Raw genomic sequence first — 23063 nt, forward strand, 5'->3', positions numbered from 1 at the left:
CAACAATGGCAAGGGCAATTTGCTCGCCGATTATAGGGCATTTTCAAATAGTTTTGTTTTGTACCACCAACACAATAGTGAATAAAGGCATTTTTAAAGTGTTATATGCCCTTGTAGATGATTTACATTGTGGAGATTTTAAATCAAATTAGCAATTAAGTGGTTTTGCCTCACAATTGGTGACAAAAAGGCTTTCCATTTAATTATTACTATTAAATCATTTTTAAAGTAGTAAAACCAAAAATATGACCAAAACATTGTCAAATTAAAAAAGAAATCAGAATCTCAAAGGGCGCCAATTTTTTTGGGGAGCAGGGAATAGTCTAGCATCAATAATGTTCATTATTCAGAATAACTTGTTTGTTCACTGTACTAGATTTTTTTTTTAAATAGCATCTCACTGTTTATAATACATAAGTATAATACATTATAACTGTCTAAGCACTTCAACAGGCTTCTAGCATTCTCCTTAATATCTTTCAATTAATTAATGTTTTTAGTTGAGATAAAAAAGTCAGTGCCACGAGCAGGATTCGAACCCACGATCTTCGGCTAGATACGCCGCTGCTCTACCACTTGAGCTATCGTGACCTCGATCCACTAAAAAAGGAGGGAAAATTCAAAAGGTGGGGTTAAGATGGGAAGTTAGTGGATCGAGGTCACGATAGCTTAAGTGGTAGAGCAGCGGCGTGTCTAGCCGAAGATCGTGGGTTCGAATCCTGCTCGTGGCACTGACTTTTTTATCTCAACAAAAAACCTTAATTAATTGAAAGATATTAATTGGTCAAGCGGACCACGAAAACTAGTGAATTCTCCTTAATTTTTGAATCTGTAGATTAGTCAGTTTTGGTCTGTCAAGCACAATTTGACTTTTTGCCATATTCACTGGTAATATTAATTCTAACTTGTAATATCATGAAGAGAATGCATTAAGATAACAAAAAAAAGAAAATTTTTACTTACGCTGCTGCTCTACCACCTGAGCTGCTACCACCGCAGCAGTGGAGGGTGGAGAGAAAGAAAAGATTAATCTATAGGTTTATCACCCTGTCGAACACAAGAAACAACAAATCTGTGGGTAAATCATCATTAACAAAAAGTGAAAAAAAAAAATAAATAAATAAAAAGGTAAAATTATGTACAGCCTGAACCAACAGTTTGGAGTGATTTTCACCTCGACACTCTCCCTTCAGTCATGCCAATAAATACATTCACACACAATAAAAATCGTGCATTCACTAATTTAACATAATTGGTTCGACAGGTCAGTGGGTAGCCAATATTCCATATATCACATTGCAAATATAAATCAAATTAAATAACTCCGGTGTGTTTGAAGGTACTCAATATTTCCATTCACTAATTTCATGGTCTGCTTGACCAATTAATACATTACAATTAATTAAGGTTTTTAGTCGAGATGAAAAAAAATGGATCGAGATCACGATAGCTCAGGTGGTAGAGCAGCGGCGTATCTAGCCGAAGGTCGTGGGTTCGAATCCCTCTTGTGCCAGTAACTTTTTTTCATCTTGACTAAAAACCTTAATTAATTGTAATGTACTCAATATTACTTCACAAAACCACCCAAACTTACTATTCACAATATTATGCAAATTAAGGATATTTCACCTACTTATAAAAGTACTTCCTGTATATCGCTCATCTGTAAGAAAATTGACTCAACTCAAAACTCAACAAAAGAAAATTTTACAGGAGACAGATGGAAGTTTACTTTTTGACATATGTATTAAGTACACGCCATTATGGTTGGCAATAAAATCTGTCATTATCCTTCAATGTCTTTCGTTTGTCCAAGCCTAAGCTAAAACACAAAACTTTAAAAATCCAGCTATATTACCCCTAAAAAGCAAACGCTTTTTTTGTTGTGACATTTTCTTGCAAATTTTGGCTCTCAGTAATTTAAGTTAGTTTGTTTGCATTAACAATAATGGAGGTCAATGAACTAAGTATTATTAATTTCTTTGTGATAGTAACAGTCAACATACAAGCCTAACAAACAAGCATAAATATCTGTTACGAAAAACATATTTGTACAAATGATTTAACAATTGTTTTTTCAAAATGTGAAATTAATACAGGCACTAATGACCTTCAAATAGCCTGAAAGCTTGGCAGTAACAAAATTTGTTTTTTCTTTAAGATCCTGTTCAAGAGTGAAAAAGTGGTCGATACTTCCAACATTGAAAACTAAAATAATTCTAAAATTAGTTCTACTTTCCTCTTACAATAAATAGAAAAACGCAGCATAAGAACTACGAATGCTGTTAAGTTCAATTAAGGATATGCTACATTCTTTTTTCACATAAAATTTAATTGTGGTAATTCAGTATTTACAATATTTTGATTTCCTGTAACATATTTGTCTTGCTACTTGGAAGCTTCCCAGGTTGTTAGTGAAATCTGAAGGGCCAGATCTATCAGCATTGTCATACTTTTCTTCTCATTGCTCATTATCAATGTGCAACAAGAAAATCCAACATACACTTTGCCCTAATGCCAGAGATGGAATTTGAAAACTGACACCGTTATTGACAGCAGTTTCCTTCTTGTTGTTAGTCAACAAATTTAGTATCAGTTTATCCATGTACTGTAACTCATTTTTACACTTATTTAAAATATAAACAACCAAAAAATATAGTTAATTTTCTCCAAAACAAATCAAATTGGCGTTAGCCAAGCACTTTTCTAGATTTACACGAACAGTAAGATGCATTAAAACATTTTTTTTAAATATAAATAAAATAAATAAATTGATTTAAGAAAAAACAAACAAATATAAGCAGTTCATGCGAGCGGTTCAAAATAAAAGGTAAAAAGAAAATACATAAGTATCATTATACCAAAAAAATATATTGACAAATATATTTATCTCTGTTGCGATATATCTGTTAATATTAAGATCCAAATTAATAATAATTTGTTGTAAATAAATAACAAGGAAATAAAAAAAAAACAGGAGGACCAAGGTGAGAAAAGCACTAGTTTGTTATCTTTGTAATAAATTTCTCAATAATTTATTTAATTTTTGTCTTCTTCCCAATGGTGTTGGCATCGGTTTTTCCCTTTATGAATGACAAGGACTACTGAAAAATCCCAGCATACCTGATTTGAACAATTGCATTACAATGATAAAATATATATATATTTTTTTAAATAAGCTTAAAAAACTTTTTTTTAATTTTGGAAGTATCAGTAATAAATAATTTCAAATATGGAGTTTGTGTTTTATTTCAAAATTGCATAGGATATTTTAAGTTTCCGCAGTGGGGGAAGAATTCAACTCCCGTCGTGATGTTGTCGATACCCACAATCTGTAATAGAACATAAATTAAATTCTATCTTTACATTAACATACTTGTTATGTAAGAATAATTTACCTCCATAGTGTTATTGGTTGTTATTGGTTGTTTTTGCTTTTCTTATTTATTTAAGAGAAATTTAAAACTTTTCTTCCAATAGTCCATGTTTGAAGAACATGAGGACAGGGACGCTCTCGTTGTTGATATCTCTGTATTCCAAAAGAGCAATCATTCCCTCGACCTCCATAGATTCTCCTATAAATAAATAGTTAACTTTTACAAAAAAAAATATACAAAGCAAGATTTATCTAAAACTAAAATAATCTGGAACTGTAAGTGTCCTCTTTTATCATTTCAAACCTAAAATTTTATAAGTTGTCTAAAGGACACCCATTTTATTATTGCATGATTTGCTACCAGTGCATTATTAATAAAAACCCACTGGTTATTAGTACATGCTTTAAAAATACTACAAAGGCAACTACGATATAAATTCATAGGCGTACCTGTAAAGAACTGAAGGTCCTTGAACCTTCCGAGGAGTTCCTTCATGACTTTGTTCATATTCGTTTTGAAAGTGTCAACCTGGTCGGGGTTGTTCTCCTCGAGGTTGGCGACTAATTTCTTCATGTAGTCCTTGAGGTAGGCGGTGTACGATTTCTTGTCGTTGAATGCATAAGTCTCACATAGCCTGTGGTTGAGTACGACATCGACTCCAGATTCCACTGCCTCGTCCGTGCCCTCGTCGGCTTCTTCTGCAGAAGGGTTGAAACCGTCGATGCTTACATCTCCCTGCTTTCTGGTTACTAACTTGATTTGAAACCAAAATAATGGAATATTAATTTTGGTATACCAATATGTAATAACACATTTTCTTAATATTCATACTAATAATGGAATATTAATTTTGGTATACCAATATGTAATAACACATTTTCTTAATATTCATACTAATAAATATATCAATAAAATATTTTTTAAAAATTGTATTTAATAAAACAATGAAAAATTTTTATTTAATATTTAAATAAAATACAAAATTATTTTGAAACAATAAAATATCAAATTTAACAAAGTTAATTTAATTTTAATTTAATAAATTGTTGCAATCAAAATAAATCAATTTTAGCCACAGAAAAGATACGCAGATATTTTGTTCTTTATCAGACAAAAGAAGATAATTTTTGTTTACTTGAATGTTTTTATTACACATTACTGTTTATTTAATTGTCCAAAAAATTATAAATTACCATGGAGCACAATAATATAGTCGTTTTTTGTTTTTTTGTGCTTGTATCATTTTAAAACTGATTTTTTAAATAATAACTGTAAATTTAATATTTATGTTTAAAGTACTCAAACATTAAACAAATTTGGTTTTATAAAACAATATAAACAGGGCAGAAAAACAACCTTGGATAAAATGAAATGTTTGCACTTTTTCTGAATGATTTTAGTCATCAGCACGTGAACAAATTATCAACATTTACAAAAAAAAAATTTAACAATATATTTGCTTTAAATAATAAAATGTGTAGATTTAATTAACTGAACCTATTGTTATTGGGTTGACCGGAAAATAATGCAGATTTATGGTTATAAAATAAAACCAATTGAAAAATTTTCCTTTGTCGAGCCACTGTCTAGAACATCTGCTGTTGTATAGAATCCACTTTAATCACAAGTAATTCTATCCAGAAATGGTTTTATTTGTGTTTTGGCAGGTTTTTTTTTTGCATGAAGAATCCAACTTTTGAGCTTTTTGACACCCAACTTTTGAGCTTTTTGACCTTTCTATTAATTGCCTTAAGATGGTCGATTTGCGAAAGATTAAGTTAGTCTCCCCCTCTTGAAATTTTTTAAACCATCTCTAAATGGTCCTCTCACTCACACTGCCATCGCCCCAGACTTCATTAATGTTTCTGGCCATTTGGCACCATTCTGACTGAGTTCCTAAGTGACGAACTCTACTAACAAACATTTTTGTTTGGAAGAGGATTAAAAAGTATTGACGTTCATACAAAAGAATCCATAAAATGTAAACAGTTTATAGAGGGATAATTGAAAGAAAACATGAAAACCTCCATTATTTTCAGGACAACCCAATAGATTTATAAATACTTACTTTTCCATAAACTTCGTACATGACATCATCAACAAGTTTCATTTTGTAGGTGTCGGAGAACATCTCATCACCTAAAGCAGAAAAAAATTAGTGTGAATAAAATTATTAAATGGTTAAAAATGAAATGGTTGGGGAAGCCAAATTAGGGAACACGTTGGTAATCTCTGGTAGCTGCTATAAATTTGAAGGAGGAGAAAAATGGAAACCGGTGCAAAAAAAAGCTGACTATAAACCAAGGGGAATGTTTATATACAAGCATATCCAGTGATGTAAAACCTATTTGAATAATCGTGCAGTTCAGAAAAAGGCTGTATGTTTGTTAAATTAAAGTAGGCTTTCCTTTTTGATGCAGAAGTTACAAAATTCCCTATAAATTGATGGAACTGAATGAATTGTCGGTTTACCAGAGGTAACCGTGAAATTAATTTAGTGAATCATTCTTGAAAATAGACCTATAAATGAAAGAAAATCCAAAGGCTGGGAAAATTTACAGTCCAACCAACAAAATAACTTAACCTAACCATCCCTAAACAAAATAACTTGTTCAACCTTTTAAAATTACAATGGAGCACTGTGCAGTAAACACGTTGATCATCAGAGCAATGTCAACCTCGTATATAATGGGCTGATATCAATGAAAAACTGAACATTATGATAAAATGAACCCAAATGACTTTAGAATCAAAGATTTTTTTTTTTAGATTTACTCTGGGAGAATGCAGTATTATGAAACTGTAGTTTGGCTGTTTATAATAATTTTGGTGTTTCAGGTGGGTTTTTGGCTTCTTGCCATCTTCAGTGATGGATTTGTATTAGTTTTTCTTAATTGCCGTTCCTGTTTTACACATGTAGCTTCATTCCTGTCAATTTATTTCATAGTGACAATGTTGTGATTTAGATTTCATGATTAGTCCTAGAGTGAAAACAAAAGAGGAACTCCACGATGAGGGTAGAGACAGTTGAAGACCCAATCCATTCCATTTAGATTAGAGACAAAAAGGAGTGTGAGATCCTAGAAAAGTTTTGAAATCCCAAAAACATAGTGCTTCGGTCCACTATGACTATAAATAGTGAATACCCATCCACCCTTGATCCAAATGGTCTGGCAAACAGTTTGCATGAAATTACAGTTTCTTTAAATTTAAAAGTTTTAAATTGTTCGTTTTAAAATTTAAAAAAGGAAATTTATGTTATTTTCTTGTGTAATTAATAAATTGTTTTAAAACTTGAATTAAATTTTACTATAAAAAGGCACCTGATTGGTTTGTATTCAGGTTCAATAAAGACCTCAGGGACTGTTCTTAATAAACAAGATTCAGAGTTGGGCCCTTCTTGTTGAATCAAGAAGAAACCATAACATACATACTAAGTAAAAAGCACACAGGCCAAATGCTATAGATCCCAAACACAGACACATCTAACAGACTAAGATAAAGAGACATTAAAAAGTTAAAACAGAAAACCTAAACACCAAAGAGGGTAAAATTATTTTCACGAAGCATTATGCTGCTGTTGATCTTGTGAAAAATCACAACTAGTAGATGGCATGGGTTTCATAATTTTTTAAGGGTGACGATAACAGTTCTTAAAACCCTTTTGCATATGGTTAAACGAATAATACGGATAGAATACTTTATTAGTGAAATTATTTCTCCGTCTAGCAGTCACTCTCAGTTTCCTTTTTTATGTCGACAGAAAGTTGTTTTAAGACCGTGTAAGAACTAAAAATCTTAATAAGTTTCTTAGAAAGGAATGCATTTCACCATATTAAGTGTAAAAATGATGTATTTTTGCCTATTTAAATTTTGAAAATACAGTTTTATTAACTAGAATTTTCTCCGTTGATATTTTTAACTTTAATATTTCTGGATCGATTTACATCAATTTTGTCATGTTTTCACCAATATTTAATGTACCTAAAAATACATTTGTGGGAAAAAAAATCTGGAGAAAAGCATTTCTTCTTAGCAGGGCAGTATAGTTTCCAAGAGAGACCAGAGAAGTCGAAAGAATGTAATGGAATGCCTGCTGATTGTCAGATGCAAAACTATTAGGAGAAAAAAAAATTATTGTTTTGAGATCGTGAGATGGTCTGGTGTATATATATTTTCCCTAAATTCTTATTATTGGTACTATTATTTTTATTTTTATAGTTTGTATTATGTGTTTTATGACAATTTATTTCACTGAATGTTAACATCAAACCATTAATTTAAGTGCCAATTTATAATTTTTTTGTGATATTGTTATTCTTAGGGAACTCTAATCACAAGTAAATCATTTTCTCTCTCTCATTTTTAGTATACGTTTAGTTTTTAATATGTTTTGTATTTTTGTAACTGTAATTGTTCTGATGTACACGTGTTGAGTACGAGTCTAGATACAGCACTATTATGTATTTTTGTTACTCAAGTTGGATGAATCTACAACTTGAGGTATTTATATTGGAGTAGTCAAGAAAAACCAAAGAGTTGTCGTGTGATACATTCCGAGATACAAGTCACTACATGTGCTGGCTTCTTGGTACTTTTGTTGTCAAGTGACTCATCAGTTGTCATAACTTGTTGAAAGAACCGTTTTCAAGATTCTAATAAAAATTGACAGTAGGTAAAATAATATCGCGATTTAAAATTATGACGTTGAATTAATGTGGATAACAAATTAAAGCAGAACGTCGGTTCAGGGCTAATCCAAAACCTTTTATGAGAACTGATTTTCCTTTTGAATCGAGAAAATTTAATAAATCCTGTGAATAAGTGAATAAGTTGACGAATTATGATTTCCCGAATGTAAAGAAATCGTGTTCATTGCATAATCTGTTCCTAAATATTTAGTTTAAACCTTACAAGAGATCTTTACACTTTAAATGGCTTTTAGAAGATTAAACTGCTGCTATGAAATTAAAATGCCATTTTTCATTGGTTTTAATAATAAAATAAATTGGAAAGTGGTCGTGATGGAAAACTGGACACGTGTTCGGAACGTTGTGTCCAATACTTGGATAGCCTAGACGAGACCTGACCTACGAGCCGAATTTAAAATGAAATTCTACAGGAAATTTAATATTTTCTGATAAAACTGCGACTCACCGGTGAAAATATCCTTGTAGATCCTCATGTCGTGTGGTAGAGAGAAACGTTCCGGATTTTAAAATTAAAAAACCAAAGAGACGGGAGAACGTCCGTGAGAAGAGAGATCGCAAGAGAAAGGAGCTGGCCGAAGCTCCGCCTTCCCGATTTCATGGCGAGCAGTTTGGCCAACATAAGCGACAAAAGAGACCGGAGAGAGAAAAAACTTAAAATTATTTAAAATAAAACTACAATATGAAACGACAATCCAAAAAACGTTTTATTTAAAAAAATCTCAAATCAAATTAAAGAAAGGAAAATTAAACAGTTGTTTTCAATGAAAAAACTTCTAATAAATGAACATATGTTTATTTCATTTTAATTTTACGTTTTAACTTTACAACATATAAAAAAATAGGGTGAAGCAAAAGGGGGTCATTTTTGGGGCTGAAGAATCAAAAATGGACCTGGCGAAAGGCAGTCGAAAGAGACCGCGAATAACGCCATGAAAACGGAAAACCGATAAATTTGTGACGAAAAAATAGAAAAACAAGATTCCGAAGGATAAACAAATCGAGGACATTGTCTCATTTGAAAATATAAAAAAGGTTGGTAGCACTAGTTTCCCGTTTTTGGCATATTTTTTAAGGGACTCACTATCGATTTATTTCATCGATATTTAAAAAACCAACTATTGTAAAAATAGTAAACGCTTAATATAAGTTTGAATTTTAAAAACACAAGATAAAAATATTAGAATATTTTTAAATTATATTTCGTTGACACGGCGCTCATCACTATAAAGTAAAGGTCCCGGATTCGAATCCAGCGGCCCTACATTCGAACCCGACATACAAATATGCCCAATGAATCTGTACATTCGACTTTTTGCACCATGAGACTTTTTTCAAGACCCTGCGGTCGTGGGTTCGATTCCCATCGTCGCCTCTGGCCTTCCCAACTATATTTGATGAAATAGTAATATAGTGATATATTATTGTAAGTCCATTTATGTTCAGTGGTCTAATTGACCATATTAATTATTTCAATTAATTATTCTTTTTATGTACGGTCTTGGTTGAGATGAAAAAGTTAGTGTCACGAGCGGGATTCGAACCCACGACCTTCAGCTCAATATGCCGCTGCTCTAACCATTTGAGCTATAGTTACTTCGATCCACTTGGGCACCAACTCCCCATCTCAATCTACAACCTTTGGCATTTTACCTCTTTTTGCCATTTTTTAATTATTGAAAATATTAAACAGAGTTATGTGTTTTTCAACCATACATAAAATGGTTGGATATGAAAATCATACATAAACTGATCTAAACATTTATATCTTAAGTGCAGTAAGGAATTGATTTAAAAAATGCTAATATACACACAGGCACCTGCGAAACATGTGCAAGGTTGCTCAATGTTTTCCCACCTAATAGAGGTGTGTCATGCCTTGGCTCCATACAAAGAGCGTTTAAGCATGCCACCCGATTTAAGAATGGTTCTCGAGCACAGTTTCTGGGTCCCTTGTTTATTTTTATTTGCTTACCTTTACATTTAACATTAAGATATAATAAGCCAGAAGACTGCAGTGCCTGGGGAACACAAACCCCGCTTCCTAATATCCCCTGAGTCCCTGTTCTGGTTTTTAGAGAACGGGTTATTTTCCTGCATATAGCTATATTCTAGGTGTACTATCTGTATGTGTTTTGTTTGAATGCATGTATTCATTAGTATGAGTGATGAGGAGAGATGGTGAAATATAGCATCACTATCACCCCTCAGGCAGTGTGTGTGCTTAGGGTAGGTGGTGGAATATTTATAAAAGCATCTCATCGCCCCTAATTTAGGTAGGTTATTAATACTGTGTATAGGTTGATGAAGGAATATCCAGTACTTCACTGAGTAATTAGAATGAGTGCATGCATGAATGTATTTATTTGTGTGACTGATTTATCCATTAAAGTAGTATTAGACTAGATTATAGCCTGTATGTGTTTGCATATTCAGCACCATTGAATTCCATTGACATTCATGAGCAGAGTTCAGGTCAGACTGGTGTTCAAGACTATTCTGAAGGGCTTTGATGGTTTTATAAGTTTCAAATCATTGGCATAATGAAGGCTATTCTTAATGTAATATTTTAAGTCATTCATATAGATATTAAATAGTATGGGTGAGAGATGTCCATCTTGTGGTACACCTGACAGCATTGAAATCTTGAAAAAAAAGTTATTTATTTTTCCTACTTATTTCTGATTAGAAAGGTAAGATTTAAACCACTTTAGTGAGGGAATAGGGCACAATGGATATGTCAACGACTTGATGGTAGAAGATCTGGAATTTTGGCATACTAGAAAACACAGAAAATACTGGGAACAAACACTGAACATGAGGCTTTTATTAATTATTTATTTAGGCTATTATTAACAGTTTACCAATGTTGACTATATCTAGAGGAGAGGGAAACAACAGAGCATATCATATGCAAACTTTCTACAATAACTAGGAAAATGCTATGGTACCTAGGAAAAGCAATCTTAAACAATGTAGACCTCAACACCATACCCCTGGAAGAACTATGTACTTTATTTAAAAAAACGACAAACTTCCAGGAAAACCATTAGCATAGCACAGACACAATAGTTGACAATTTAAGCGCAACAGGTGACAATGCCTGCTAAAACTCCAAATGGAGAATTAATGTTCTCACTTAGGCTATCTAGACATTCCACTGGAAAAAAATTGCATTATTTTATCAGTGAAGGATACTGTATTTATTTTACTTAGGAAGATTTAATATAATTTGAATGTACTTGAATAATGCTCATTGCAGATCCTGGCTAAATTTTTGCCAATAATGAAATCAAGAACCCACATATGGAACTATTGGCTAACAGAAAAAGCCAAATTGATGACCTAAGAGTTTTATCTTTCTTTATTTTCAGTGGCTTTTTTATTTCTCTAGTGCATTGTTCAATTGCTATAATTTCAGACTGGAAAACTGAAGTATATCTAAGTTTAACCTAAAGTCAGTTCAGTCTTCGGATTCATCCCGTGGACTCCAGCTCCCTCCTGTTAATAATTAAAACAATGGCAACAACTTTTACAATTTTTCACTGACTGTTTATGGGAATTGGAATGAAAATTTTAGACTTGCTTTGATATTTATTATTCAGAATGTAATTACAAGGATATTTGCAAGTCCACTTATTATTTTGTATTTTTTTCATTAATATCGTTTCTGACAATTTTAAAAATGAACTATCGATATATTTTAAGGACGATTTGCGAGTTCTTTCAGTTAATCTGTAAAAATTATCAATAGAGAAAGTTTGAAAACTGAATCACTAATTAATTGTTATTAAACTAATTAAAAATTTGAATGTTGACAAAGTTGTTTTGTCGAGGTCTAAGTCGATATAAAAATTGACTTTTGGCAGTAGGCAAGTATCGATGTTGACCATTGTTATCTCCGACTGTTGGTCAATAGGCATTTCTCGTTTTACGCCGTTTGTCCGGTTTTGGTCAGTTGTTGAGTACCTTGTCTTCTCCACAGTTTTGGTCGACTTGTCAATCGTCTCAAAAAAATCGACCAAGTCTCTTAATTTATTGTCAGTACATCAAATATTCTGGAAAAGTTGTCAGCGGCTTTTCACGGTAATACTACGCAAAATCAATAATTATTAATTGTCTCATAGGGTTTTCAGGATAATTCATGCTGGCTACAATACTGGGTGGGTTGAGTGTAAATTTTTTTCATGTCAGTATTTCGCTTTTCATTTTTTGTTTTGTTTTTGTAAATCGATATCTCTTCAAATATAGCTTTTGGACCTGGGCCATGTAAACAATTAAAAAAAAAATCACAATTCATATAATGTATTGCATATTATTTTGTCTTAAAACAAAGCAGATGTTGTTGGGAAGTCGTTACATTGTTTGCGAAGAAAAAATTCATGCGCTTGTTTGATGTTTCTAAAATGCAAAAACTTTGGGCATGCTTGTTGCTTGGGTTCATTTATATAATTTTTGCCTGGAGTATTTAAAAAAATTATCACAAGAGCCATCATTGTGCCATTAAATAAATTAAATAATCGATTCTTAATATTTAACAGTTGACAGACCAAGTTTGACAAAAGTCAATTTTATAAATTATTTAAATAAATTATATTTTTATCTAAGTTCTTGGTTGAGACGCGTATTGAGCCAAAGGTAGTGGGTTTGAATCCTGCTCGTGACACTAGATTTTTCATCTCACCCAAGACCTTTGATAAAACGTATAATTAATTAAAATAATACATTCAACTATCACTTCTAAATACATGTACGGTAATTATATTATGACACAGATACATTGTTAGGAGTTTGCTTCTTCATCTTTAGTTTATTATAATTTAATTTTTTTTTTAAATTTATACGTTTTTGTTGGTTATCTTAATCAAAGTATGTTTATTTTTAAGTAATTGATTAATTATTTTTATGCTAAGGTTTAGATGAAAAAATTAGTGTCACAAGCAGGGCATGAACCCATGATGTCCATATTAGTACCTTGATGCTCTACAAATTGAACTATTGTGCCTTTGGTCCCTGAAAAACTCATCATCTTAACCTGCAGCTATTTAAATTGCCCTCTTTTTTTCGCTAATATTCAAATATTGTGAAATCACATGGATTCTGTTAGCTCTTATTGATGGTTGGGTGCATTTGTGATTTACTATTTGATAGTTACATGCCATCTTGGCCTACCTATCCTCGCTAATTTTTGTTGGTTCAGATGCGTATAGCATTTTGTCATCTTAAATCACTGGAAATGCAGAAATGCGTCTGAACCAGCAAAACTCAGCGATGACAAGCAGGCCAAGATGAGAGGTAACTAGCAAACAATTGGCTTATCACCCCACAGACTACAAGAGGAAATCTCACAAAGTAGTTTTGTTTTTAAGTAATTGATTAATTATTTTTTAATTAATTTGTTACAAGTTGTCATGGTTGTTACTTGGGTTCATTTTATCATCTCTGTCATAAAGGAGGCAAAAGAGTATTTGTTTAATACGGATAAAAACCAACCAGTACTCCCTGTTAGTGTGAAATCAATATATTCAACTATCAAGTTAGTAGGTCCCTAAACTTTCTGGATTGTAATGAACATTGTTTCCTTCAGTAGTTTTACCTTAGGTGTCTTAAGGTCAGCTCAGCGAGGACAGAAACCTCGCATAGAGCAAAAGGGCAAAAGCTGGCTTGATCCCGATGCTCATTGTGCATAGGGACTGTGAAAGCACGGCCCATCGATCCTTTTGGATTGGAAGTTTTCAGCAAGAGGTGTTTAGTAGCTTTGTTTTGTGCCTGCTTTCCATTTTGATGTTTCTTACTTTTTATTATGAAATAAACCTTCGAACTTTATGATCTTATTATAATAGCCTTTTCTGAGGTTTATAGAAACATTATTCAGCATTATATTCCTTTTTTATTTTTATTTTTTTTCGGATGTCTTCCACATGGTTTGTGTGATGATGGGTGATTTCCATTTATAATTTTTTTCGTTTTGTTTGTAAGCTTTATTTATACAGTCATTTAGCATAGCTCAATACATAAAAATAAAGTGGAAAGTGTAAATTTAATGTGTAATGTAATTAAATGCCAATAGTTTGTAAATAGAAAAAGCCAATTAATAAGCTAATGAACTTGCATGAAAGGTAGTCAATGTTAATTGCCATATTGAGAAATGAGTTGCGTTAAAATTAGATAGTGACAAAAGGTTTGAATGATGCTATATAACGATAAACAGTGTAGTACTTTGTGGATTAAGGCCATTTAAGCCCTGCTTATCAAATATCAAACAAAACTCTACACATACATTCAAAACGAAAGGCTTATTAAAAGATGGATGTTTTTAATATGGAATATATTAATAAAAAATAAAGCAGAAGATTGCCAAGACTTAGAGAGAACTTACCCAAAACCAGAAAGGAGAGCCAATCAAAATCAATTCATAGTTTATTAGTCACATTCTAGTAACAACACATTTCTTTATTCTGTGTAATAGATATTTTTGAAACTTAATTTTATTGTGCTTTTGGGAAATTTTTAACAATTGTCACAGTAATGTTTAGATTATATACATTTTTAAACTAAACAATGTATAAATTAGTGACCTACTGCATGTCACATTTTTAAATCCATGAGGCCACGTCACTCAGTGGAATAAAAATGGCATTTAAAGCCATTATTTAACTACTACTGATTATTATTAACAATAAATCTAATAAATGTAGCAACGAAAAAATGGTATTTACCTAAAATATTTAAGGGGGAAAACGATGTTTTGTTTTAAAACAAAATTAATATATTTTAAGTGTTCATAGGCCTACAATTTATTGAATGTGTCAGAGCAGGTATACATGGGTGAAGATAAGGGAAAAAAGGCTGATGATTATGAATGATATATTACTAAATCAATAGTTGTCAAATATGAAAATGTAATAACTTTTGCGTTGAGTATTTTTAATGGGGGGGGGGATGTGGACTTTTCCATAAGACCATGTGTCATATTTGTAAAGGTTTTTATCCACATCCTCCTGAAACACCTGTTTTGTGAAGAACAGTAGCCTCTTAAATTGTGTAAAGTGTGGACGAGAGCCTCCCCGGGGCTGGCTTTCTGCGGCCGGCGGGGATCCCCTCATAGGACGGCTATTGGCTTCCCATTGGCTATTGGATTATTTGATCTTTATTTTTCTGTAGTATTTATTGTAGTTAGTTGATAATTAATTATTGCTTCTGTTATTTATTATTTATTTATTAGTTTGTGTCTTCAAATTGTTAGTTTTGTCAAAATGTAATTTGTTATTTGGTAGGTCTGCACTTTTATTTGTTCATTGTTGTTTGTCTTTATTTGTCCTTTGTTGCTGTTTTCGTACCGAATTTTTGATTTTTAGTACTTATGGGGTTGATCAATATTTATTGCTCTCGTTACTTGTTATTTATTTACTGCTTTATGATTCTTAATTTCTAGTCGTGTTAAAAAATGGAATTTGATATTTCATAGGTCTGTGCTCTTGCTGAATGTTCTAAAACAAAGCAAAAAAAAATCATTTCAAATTATAATTCATCACTCATTGCATAAACATTTTTTTAGTTAATAATTACATTTCTAATATATATATAATTTTTTTTTTTTTGTGATAGTTGCCCTTCTTTTTTTCTTTTTATAGATGCAAATTTCTTTTTTGTAGGCCTTATCATTTGAATGTGTTCTTTAAAAAATAAATAAGTAAAACCTCCAGAAGGAAACAGGCAGCCCCACATCGGCAATTTGCTGTTTTGCATTTAGGTTTTTGTTGATATAAAATGTTTTTATATGTTTTTGCAATGTTACGAAATGAAAGATGTGATTTGAAAATGGCTGAAACATTGCAAAATCAAAAGTTTCAAATGATATGGCCTACAAAAAGAAATTTTAATCTATAATTTTTAATTTATTGCATTATCAACCTTTACAACTGTACACTCGCACTTAAGTCAATCATTACTATTATTATTTGTGTTCCATTGTTTATTAAACCAGTTTATTAACACATTTTAAAAATAAATTTCGCCTTTTTTCTGCTGATATTATTTATTGGCAGTAAGAGCTCATAAAATAACAGCTTTAATCTTATAACGTAACAATATAAGTTACTATCTTTATCTTATATACTTAGCAATTGATAAAAAATTCTACTTGTAGATAGATGAAGATCTAAATCAAATGAACAGATTTTAACATGGAATTTTATTTACTAATGGACCAAAATGTAAATTGAACATTCTACAATTAATTATCTTTGCTTTAAAAGTCCTCGTGTAAAGAGGTTGTCACGTCAACCTCTACAACTGTTGAGCAGGATTACAACAATGTTGGGACAATAAAAAGGAGTTTTTGATCCCTGTGACTAGTATTTTGAAATATTAAAGGTCGTTAATCCCTTTGAACAGGGTCTCAAAGAACGTTAATTGATTTTTTTTTAACTTACAGGATTCGTATTTGGAAAATATGACTGACCTTTTTTATGCAGTCGTAAAAGCTTCTCTACATGCAAGTGATGCATCTGTTTTCGGGCTGAAAAATGAAGAAATCCAGGCTCTTATTTCCCGTTATCCAGGTTCAGCAAAAAACGTTGTAAACGGAGTTCTCATTAATGGTTAGTTTTAAACATCTAATAATTAATTGAGTTTACAATGAAGAAAAACACATTTTTTTGTTAATCATATTTGGTTTTTACAATTTACAATATTATTACAATACAATTTTGACAAAATATAATATTTGAGGACTGAGGGCACTGATTTTATTATTTGTGTTTAAGTTTAAGCATAATTTATTACTTCTTACTTATAGTTTAAATTCATAAATTTTTGTTCCTGTACAGCAAATCCACTTCAGGTCATAAACTCACTTGGTGAACTTGGATACCGTGTTGTATGCAGCTCCGGCGACTCTGATATTGTTTGGACTTTGAAACGTGAAGGACTGGTGTGTAATCAATTTAATTTTTACAATACTTTAATTGAATCTGGAAGGGTAATTTAAAATAATGTTATAACAACTAAATATTATTTATTTAGATATTTTTATAATTTTTATTAATTAGAGGAAACAAGGGTTTTAGTTAATTACATTATAGACTTGTTTTTAAAATTATTTTTTATAGTGATAAGAAGTATTCATTCGATTTCCAACTAATAAATACTATTACATGTTAAAATAATAATTTATAGATTTTTTTAATGAAATAGCATAAAACTAAAATTATGATTTTTATCATTTTTAAACTTAATTTTTTTAATCAATATGTGTTAAAATTTTAATGTGACAAGCCTTGTGATTGGAGAACGTTTGGATTTTTCAGAAAACAAAAGTTTAAGCTAATAGAAAAGCTGAGATGTTTGTCTAGGATTAATATTGTGAGTCAAAATTCTTTTTGGATTAGTTGGTTGTCCTCTAAAAAGAATGTTGCTTGTCCTTTTTATTTACAGTTCATAGTTATAACTTCACTTCTTTAAAATAAGTGTGCATTTTTTTTTTTCGGTTTACTTGTTGCTGTGTGTAATCCCCCTCCCCAGGTGAACCAATAATTTTTAGTTTATTTGCATGCAAGTATGGTTTATAAATATTAATGTAAATGTAAAATTATTATTGGTTCTAAGATATTCTACTTTTTGATATGATTGGATTAGGCATGTTTTTGTTACATTTTCCATTTTTTATTTATTTTGAATGGGGATGAAACATTTTGTTTACATGTTGATTCAAAATCAAGTAAAAAACACTGATTAATATTATTAAAAGGGTAGATATATTGCAAGCTATCATTTGGTGCGGTGTACCTTATTTGTAGAATCATATAATTAAACTTAAATTAATTGTTGTAATATGTAATTGGTTTGATTAATTGGTTATTATGTATTGTTCATAATTTTTTTACTGTTATGAGAATTGTGTGAAAGTTAAATGCCTGTTTAAAATGAAACACATTGCCTTCTATCTTTTCCAAAGCCATCAACAGGGGAAAGTTAATCAACCATGCCGTATGTATGCGTGAGAGGACAGCCGAGTGGAACTGAATGCACCATTTTTGGGTTGACTCTTGCCGACCACCAGGCCGTTGAGCATGTGCTCGCCTTCTGGGGCAACAGAGTCGGCCAGGACGGCTACCAAGTCAAAAACCCAGCCCTGGCCACCGCCAATATCCTCCATCAAACACTCGGCTTCCAGCTCATCACCTCCTGTGAGGGCAATCACGGAACCGTCATATACACGCTTCACAGGCCTTTCCCATCTAGGAGAAATTTTGCCTCCTTCAACAGGCAAAACAGCAGATATTAAATATTATGGTAACCATCACTTTGACCTTATTAATCAAAAATATATCAAGTTTACTGAAAATTTTTTATCACCAGAATGAATTGTTTGATATGATTAATTGCTTGCGTGTATTGACTAACAGTGATTTTGATGCATGTTGGGATTACTAGGAGAAAATTTTCCTAGAGTGTACAAAAGTAAACTTCGCTTTACATTTTCATTTTTCTTTTCAAATTAAATTATAGAATTTGAAAATCACTTTTTAATATAATTTATGAAATTAGTAGTGGTCATTTATCTGTGAATTGCTTAACCCATGTTAACTAATCTGCTCTTGAACATTCTTAGTCATCACCTAGTAAAGAGATAAAGTATGAGTGGGTTTAACTTAATTTTTGAAGTTATATTTTTCCAATTCAATTTAATTAATGTGCACTTTTTCTTTCTGCTATATTTTGTGTGTGTAATTTTTTGATTTTGGCATAGAAAGAAATGATTATTAACAAATATTTAACGACTTTTACTAATAAAAACCGGCCCCAAGTTTGTGAATGTACTTTTATTTGTGTGTACGCATTAACGTTCAGTTTCTCTTTTGTTCCATTAATGTTTAAATAATAAATGTTATCAACTTGATAGAATAAATAATTTATATTGACTTTTATGCCTATAAGACATTATTAACAAAACATTTGTTAGGTAGACCCAGATTACTACCCGGGCAAAGAAACCCAAATCGCAAGACAAATCTTAGAACAAGCTGGTCAGGTAAATAACTTGCCGCAACAATACACTGAACCCGCTAGACAATTCTCTTCACTCGCCGGTCTTCCATCAATACCTGAAGACATGAGTTCCGTTCAGAAAAAACGAAAACTTGAGACCGAAGAACCCGGTTCAAGTACATCCCAACAACAACTGGTGATGAGCGATACTGACGATGCATTGAGGAGAGGCAGTGAAGATTTGTCTGATGATTCACAGACAAAAAAGAAACAGTACAAAATGGGTAAATTACATTTTTATTTAAAAAAAAAGATGGGTCTATAAATTTTGTATTTAGGAAACTTTCCTCATAACTGATGAACTATAAGTGCATATTTTGCACCAAATTTTGGTTCTAAAATATATTGACAAATTATATGATGGTGTTTGCAAAATGCACAGGTTTGTACGTGCTGTATATACACAAACAAAGTATTCCATCTATTTCAAAATTAGGACATACTTTCTTGCCTCATTTCAGCATAAAGAAATGTAAAGAATGTATAAATAATAATTCGGTCTATTTAGGTCATTGTAATTGCTTTGAACCTCTCATAAGATTTTTTATATCAGGTGCAAGTCCAGAAGACTTTAAAGAATATTTACCAGACCAAGATCGCATCATGTTAAGAAACCCGCAGTCTTTTGATAACTCAGCGACTGAGGGTGTACGGGTAATATTGAAGACAAACGAATGCTCACCAGATAACCCTTTAATAAGGTTTCTCCGTTACAAAGACATCATGTATTATTATGTAGTAATTGTGTAATTGTAGTGAGGCTTTTTTGAGAAAGCTGTTATTTACAAAATTGTTTTTTGTTCGTGTATCGGTGTATTAATATTTTTTGGTCAGTAGAACTTCTTAGTTCAATTTGTCTCAATACAACTTAAGACATTTTGGGCTGCTTGCTATAAATTCCAAACTAGTCCTGATGATAAAAATTAATTATCATAGATCTACTATAATTTTTTGAAGTAATAAAAGTAGTAAATGTACAGTTAATAAGGCATATGAATGTTATATGTCATTTCAATAGAGTAGTTAGATGAATTACTTTTCAATTTAAAGGAGCAGCGGTACAGGTCCTTGCCTTTGCTCCTGCTTCTCACCGTCATCCCAACAGATGCTTTGCATGATGCATCCAAACGCGCAAACCATGCCGAATATGCAAAGCATGCAAAGCATGTCTGCAGCCGGATCAAAAGGGCCAAAACCAATTTGGCACAATGGTAAAAAACAAAACATTTAGTGTCTTAGCGCAAAAGCTCACAGGGTATTTAAAGATTGCGATTACAGCAATGTTAGGCGAGGCCTCTGCAGTCAATGACCAAATCCGTAGAGGCGTAAATGTGAATCAGGCTGACCCAAGCGGCTATACTGCACTTCATTACGCCGCCAAAAATGGAAACGTTGCTATTTGCCAGGCACTGATAAACGGTGGTGCTCAGATAAATATACAGACACAAGCTGGAAACGCCACTGCTCTCCACAGAGCTGCAGGAGCTGGTGAGGCTTCTACACATACTTAAAAAAAAAAAAAAAAAAAAAAAAAAAAAAAAAAAAAAAAAAAAAAAAAAAGAAAAGATTATGATCTTTTGGTTAAGAAACAAAATGGTCTCTTTTCTGGGCTGAGTTTTTCAACCAAATCATACAAAGGGAGAGCATAGTTAAAAATCAAAACTTATTGAAACACCTTAAATTTTTTTAAAAATATTCTAAAAATGAAAGTATTAACAAAATATTTTGTATTTTGAATTTACAAAATTTTGTGCAGTTTGTTTAATGATATTTTGATATAAAATACTTTTTCATTTTATTTGCTAATTTGAAATTGCACTAAAGTGCTAGTGCCAATACATTGTGTGTGCTCTGCGCATACTTTACCTGATTGAAAATTACATGTATCGCTCACATTTAACGAAAAAGTTATATTTGAATTGGACATTACCCTTTCCTTTCATTTTTCCATTATTTTTCCCTCCGTAATTCCTTTTTCCAGGTCCTTGCTACCGACCACCCAGCTGTCATAGTGGAAACTATAGAAAACGAGACTGTAATAACAACCGGAGGGATTTTTTAAAATGAGGCAAAGCACACACACATACACCTTAATATTCATTTTATGCATTTCAATTGAAAAATAGAATTATATATATATTTTTTTTTTTAAACAGGGAAGACTGAGGTAGTGAAGTTGTTGTTGAACAACGGAGCCCAGACATTGTTGCGCGATATTGACGGTCGAACAGCACTACACCGTGCTGTCGAGGGCGGCCATGAGGCAGCTACAACGCTCCTCATTGAGCACTGCATGGAGGCCATGCAGGTGCGAGACAACCGAGGTTGCACGCCAATCGACCTAGCCAAAGACGAGAGTCTCAAAGCGCTCATAAAGAGAATTATCTCTTCCAACATCCAGCCGGCCACAGCTCCCTCACCCTCCGGCAAAAATAAAAAGAAATAGTGTTTCACCCTTATTAATGTGTTTTTCTTTGTTCTAAGTGTGATCTGGAGTCATCAAAACATACAAGTAGAAACTAAGTGTTGTAAGTGTTCTTTTTCTCTAGTTGATAAGTGCGAACTTTTAACCGAAATATTTGAGTATTCACTTAGCCATTATTATGTATTGTATATTTTTAATTGTAAATGTGAAGTATGTTAAAAGATTGGAAACGTAAGTATTTACTATGGTTCAAAGTAACAATGATAAGCTTTGAGTCTTCAATGGGTATAGTTTTGAAATTAAAAATAACTTTTAAAATATATTAGAAGTAAATTATTCAAACTGTTCATATGTATTATAAAAAAACATCGATTATTATATTCAGAGAAAATTACTTTGACTGATTAAAATCGCTGTTTTCACATAAACATTAATTGATAATTTTATTTCGCTATATTGTTTCTTTTTAATCAGTTCACAGATGAACATTATTTTGTTTCTACATTTTTCATAATTTAAATGATTGTAACAAAAACATTAAAAAACAAAGTTTAATGATTTGTGATGTTCAAAACTATTAAGTAAGTGTAATATATTTTGCCTTACTATAATGTATTGAAAAAATATTTTTGTAAATGAATAGAGTTAAAACAAAACAAACTTTCTTTCAAAATTATATTTGTACATTTTTATCGTATTAAAAAAGTATATTTTTGTCAATACAATTTTTGAACTATATTTCTGTTTGTAATGTAAAAATACAGCAAAATATTGTGTTTAAAGTGAATTGATTCCTTTGACAACCTTTAAAATGTGACGAAAGGATGGTCTAACTTTATTATCCATTTACAATTATTAAATCATCACCATCAGTGGTATTTTTCAAAATACAGGTTGTACGTACGGGTACAGTTTAATTTTTTTTTTTTTAAAGCCCATTTGTAAGTATGTCGGGTTCGAATGCAGGGCCGCTGGATTCGAACCCGGAACCTTTACCTTACAGTGATGAGCGCCGTGTCAAAGACTAAACCTTGCGGCCACCGACACCCCCTACAGTTTAATTAATACATCAAATTGAAAAGTACTGATGAGTGCTGTAACTGATTTATATAAACTAAAATCAGCTCTTTTTCCCTCTGTGCACCGGCAATTCCTGCTTTTGTAATGTACAATAAACTACCTGCAGGCTCAAGAATCGCCTACCTCAGGTGTCGGCAGTCCGTGGTCAGAGGTTGGGCTCTGGGTGCTGTTTACTTACACCTAGGGCAATTCAGCAGCTAACACATGCAGTTCATAAATTCAAACCCATTCACACTTAAATACATTCTTTCCTATTTATATGCCATGCATTCAGTAAGTGGTATCACGCTGTCCACTCGGCCATCGCTGTCAATATTCTTTCACTACTCTTTACACCTATTATATAACTAACCTAATTGAGGATTGATAGGGTATTGAATATGCCTTTGGCCTGTTCGCACTATATTCTTGCTAATAAAT

General features: G+C 31.9%; 2 protein-coding genes across 10 annotated transcripts; one reads left to right on the top strand and one right to left on the bottom strand.

The window, feature by feature from the left end:
- Positions 1-2854: 2854 nt before the first annotated feature.
- LOC106668820 (translationally-controlled tumor protein homolog) lies at positions 2855-8808 on the bottom strand. Its single transcript, XM_014397951.2, has 5 exons — positions 8535-8808; positions 5446-5516; positions 3827-4130; positions 3399-3575; positions 2855-3332 (listed from the first exon to the last, which is right to left on the bottom strand). Exons 1-4 carry the CDS (start codon positions 8560-8562, stop codon positions 3460-3462), a joined length of 519 nt encoding a protein of 172 aa, XP_014253437.1. The 5' UTR covers positions 8563-8808; the 3' UTR covers positions 2855-3332; positions 3399-3459.
- Positions 8809-8873: 65 nt separating this feature from the next.
- On the top strand, positions 8874-21597 carry LOC106668802 (ankyrin repeat domain-containing protein EMB506, chloroplastic-like). 9 transcript variants are annotated; one of them, XM_024224923.1, is made up of 9 exons: positions 8874-9121; positions 16236-16462; positions 16524-16689; positions 16918-17021; positions 19053-19362; positions 19692-19863; positions 20189-20349; positions 20417-20626; positions 21295-21597. In XM_024224923.1, the coding sequence occupies exons 3-9, from the start codon at positions 16542-16544 to the stop codon at positions 21582-21584; spliced, it is 1395 nt and encodes a 464-aa protein (XP_024080691.1). In that variant the 5' UTR covers positions 8874-9121; positions 16236-16462; positions 16524-16541; the 3' UTR covers positions 21585-21597. The 9 variants fall into 9 exon arrangements, with proteins under 9 accessions (XP_024080691.1, XP_024080694.1, XP_024080696.1 ...); XM_024224926.1 differs by having other exon boundaries at positions 19692-19839; XM_024224928.1 differs by lacking the exon at positions 21295-21597 and adding an exon at positions 21120-21206.
- The last annotated feature ends 1466 nt before the right edge of the window (positions 21598-23063 follow it).

The sequence above is a fragment of the Cimex lectularius genome, unplaced genomic scaffold (genome assembly GCF_000648675.2).
Source record: "Cimex lectularius strain Harlan isolate CLEC.00 unplaced genomic scaffold, Clec_2.1 scaffold125, whole genome shotgun sequence".
NCBI classification, from domain to species: domain Eukaryota; kingdom Metazoa; phylum Arthropoda; class Insecta; order Hemiptera; family Cimicidae; genus Cimex; species Cimex lectularius.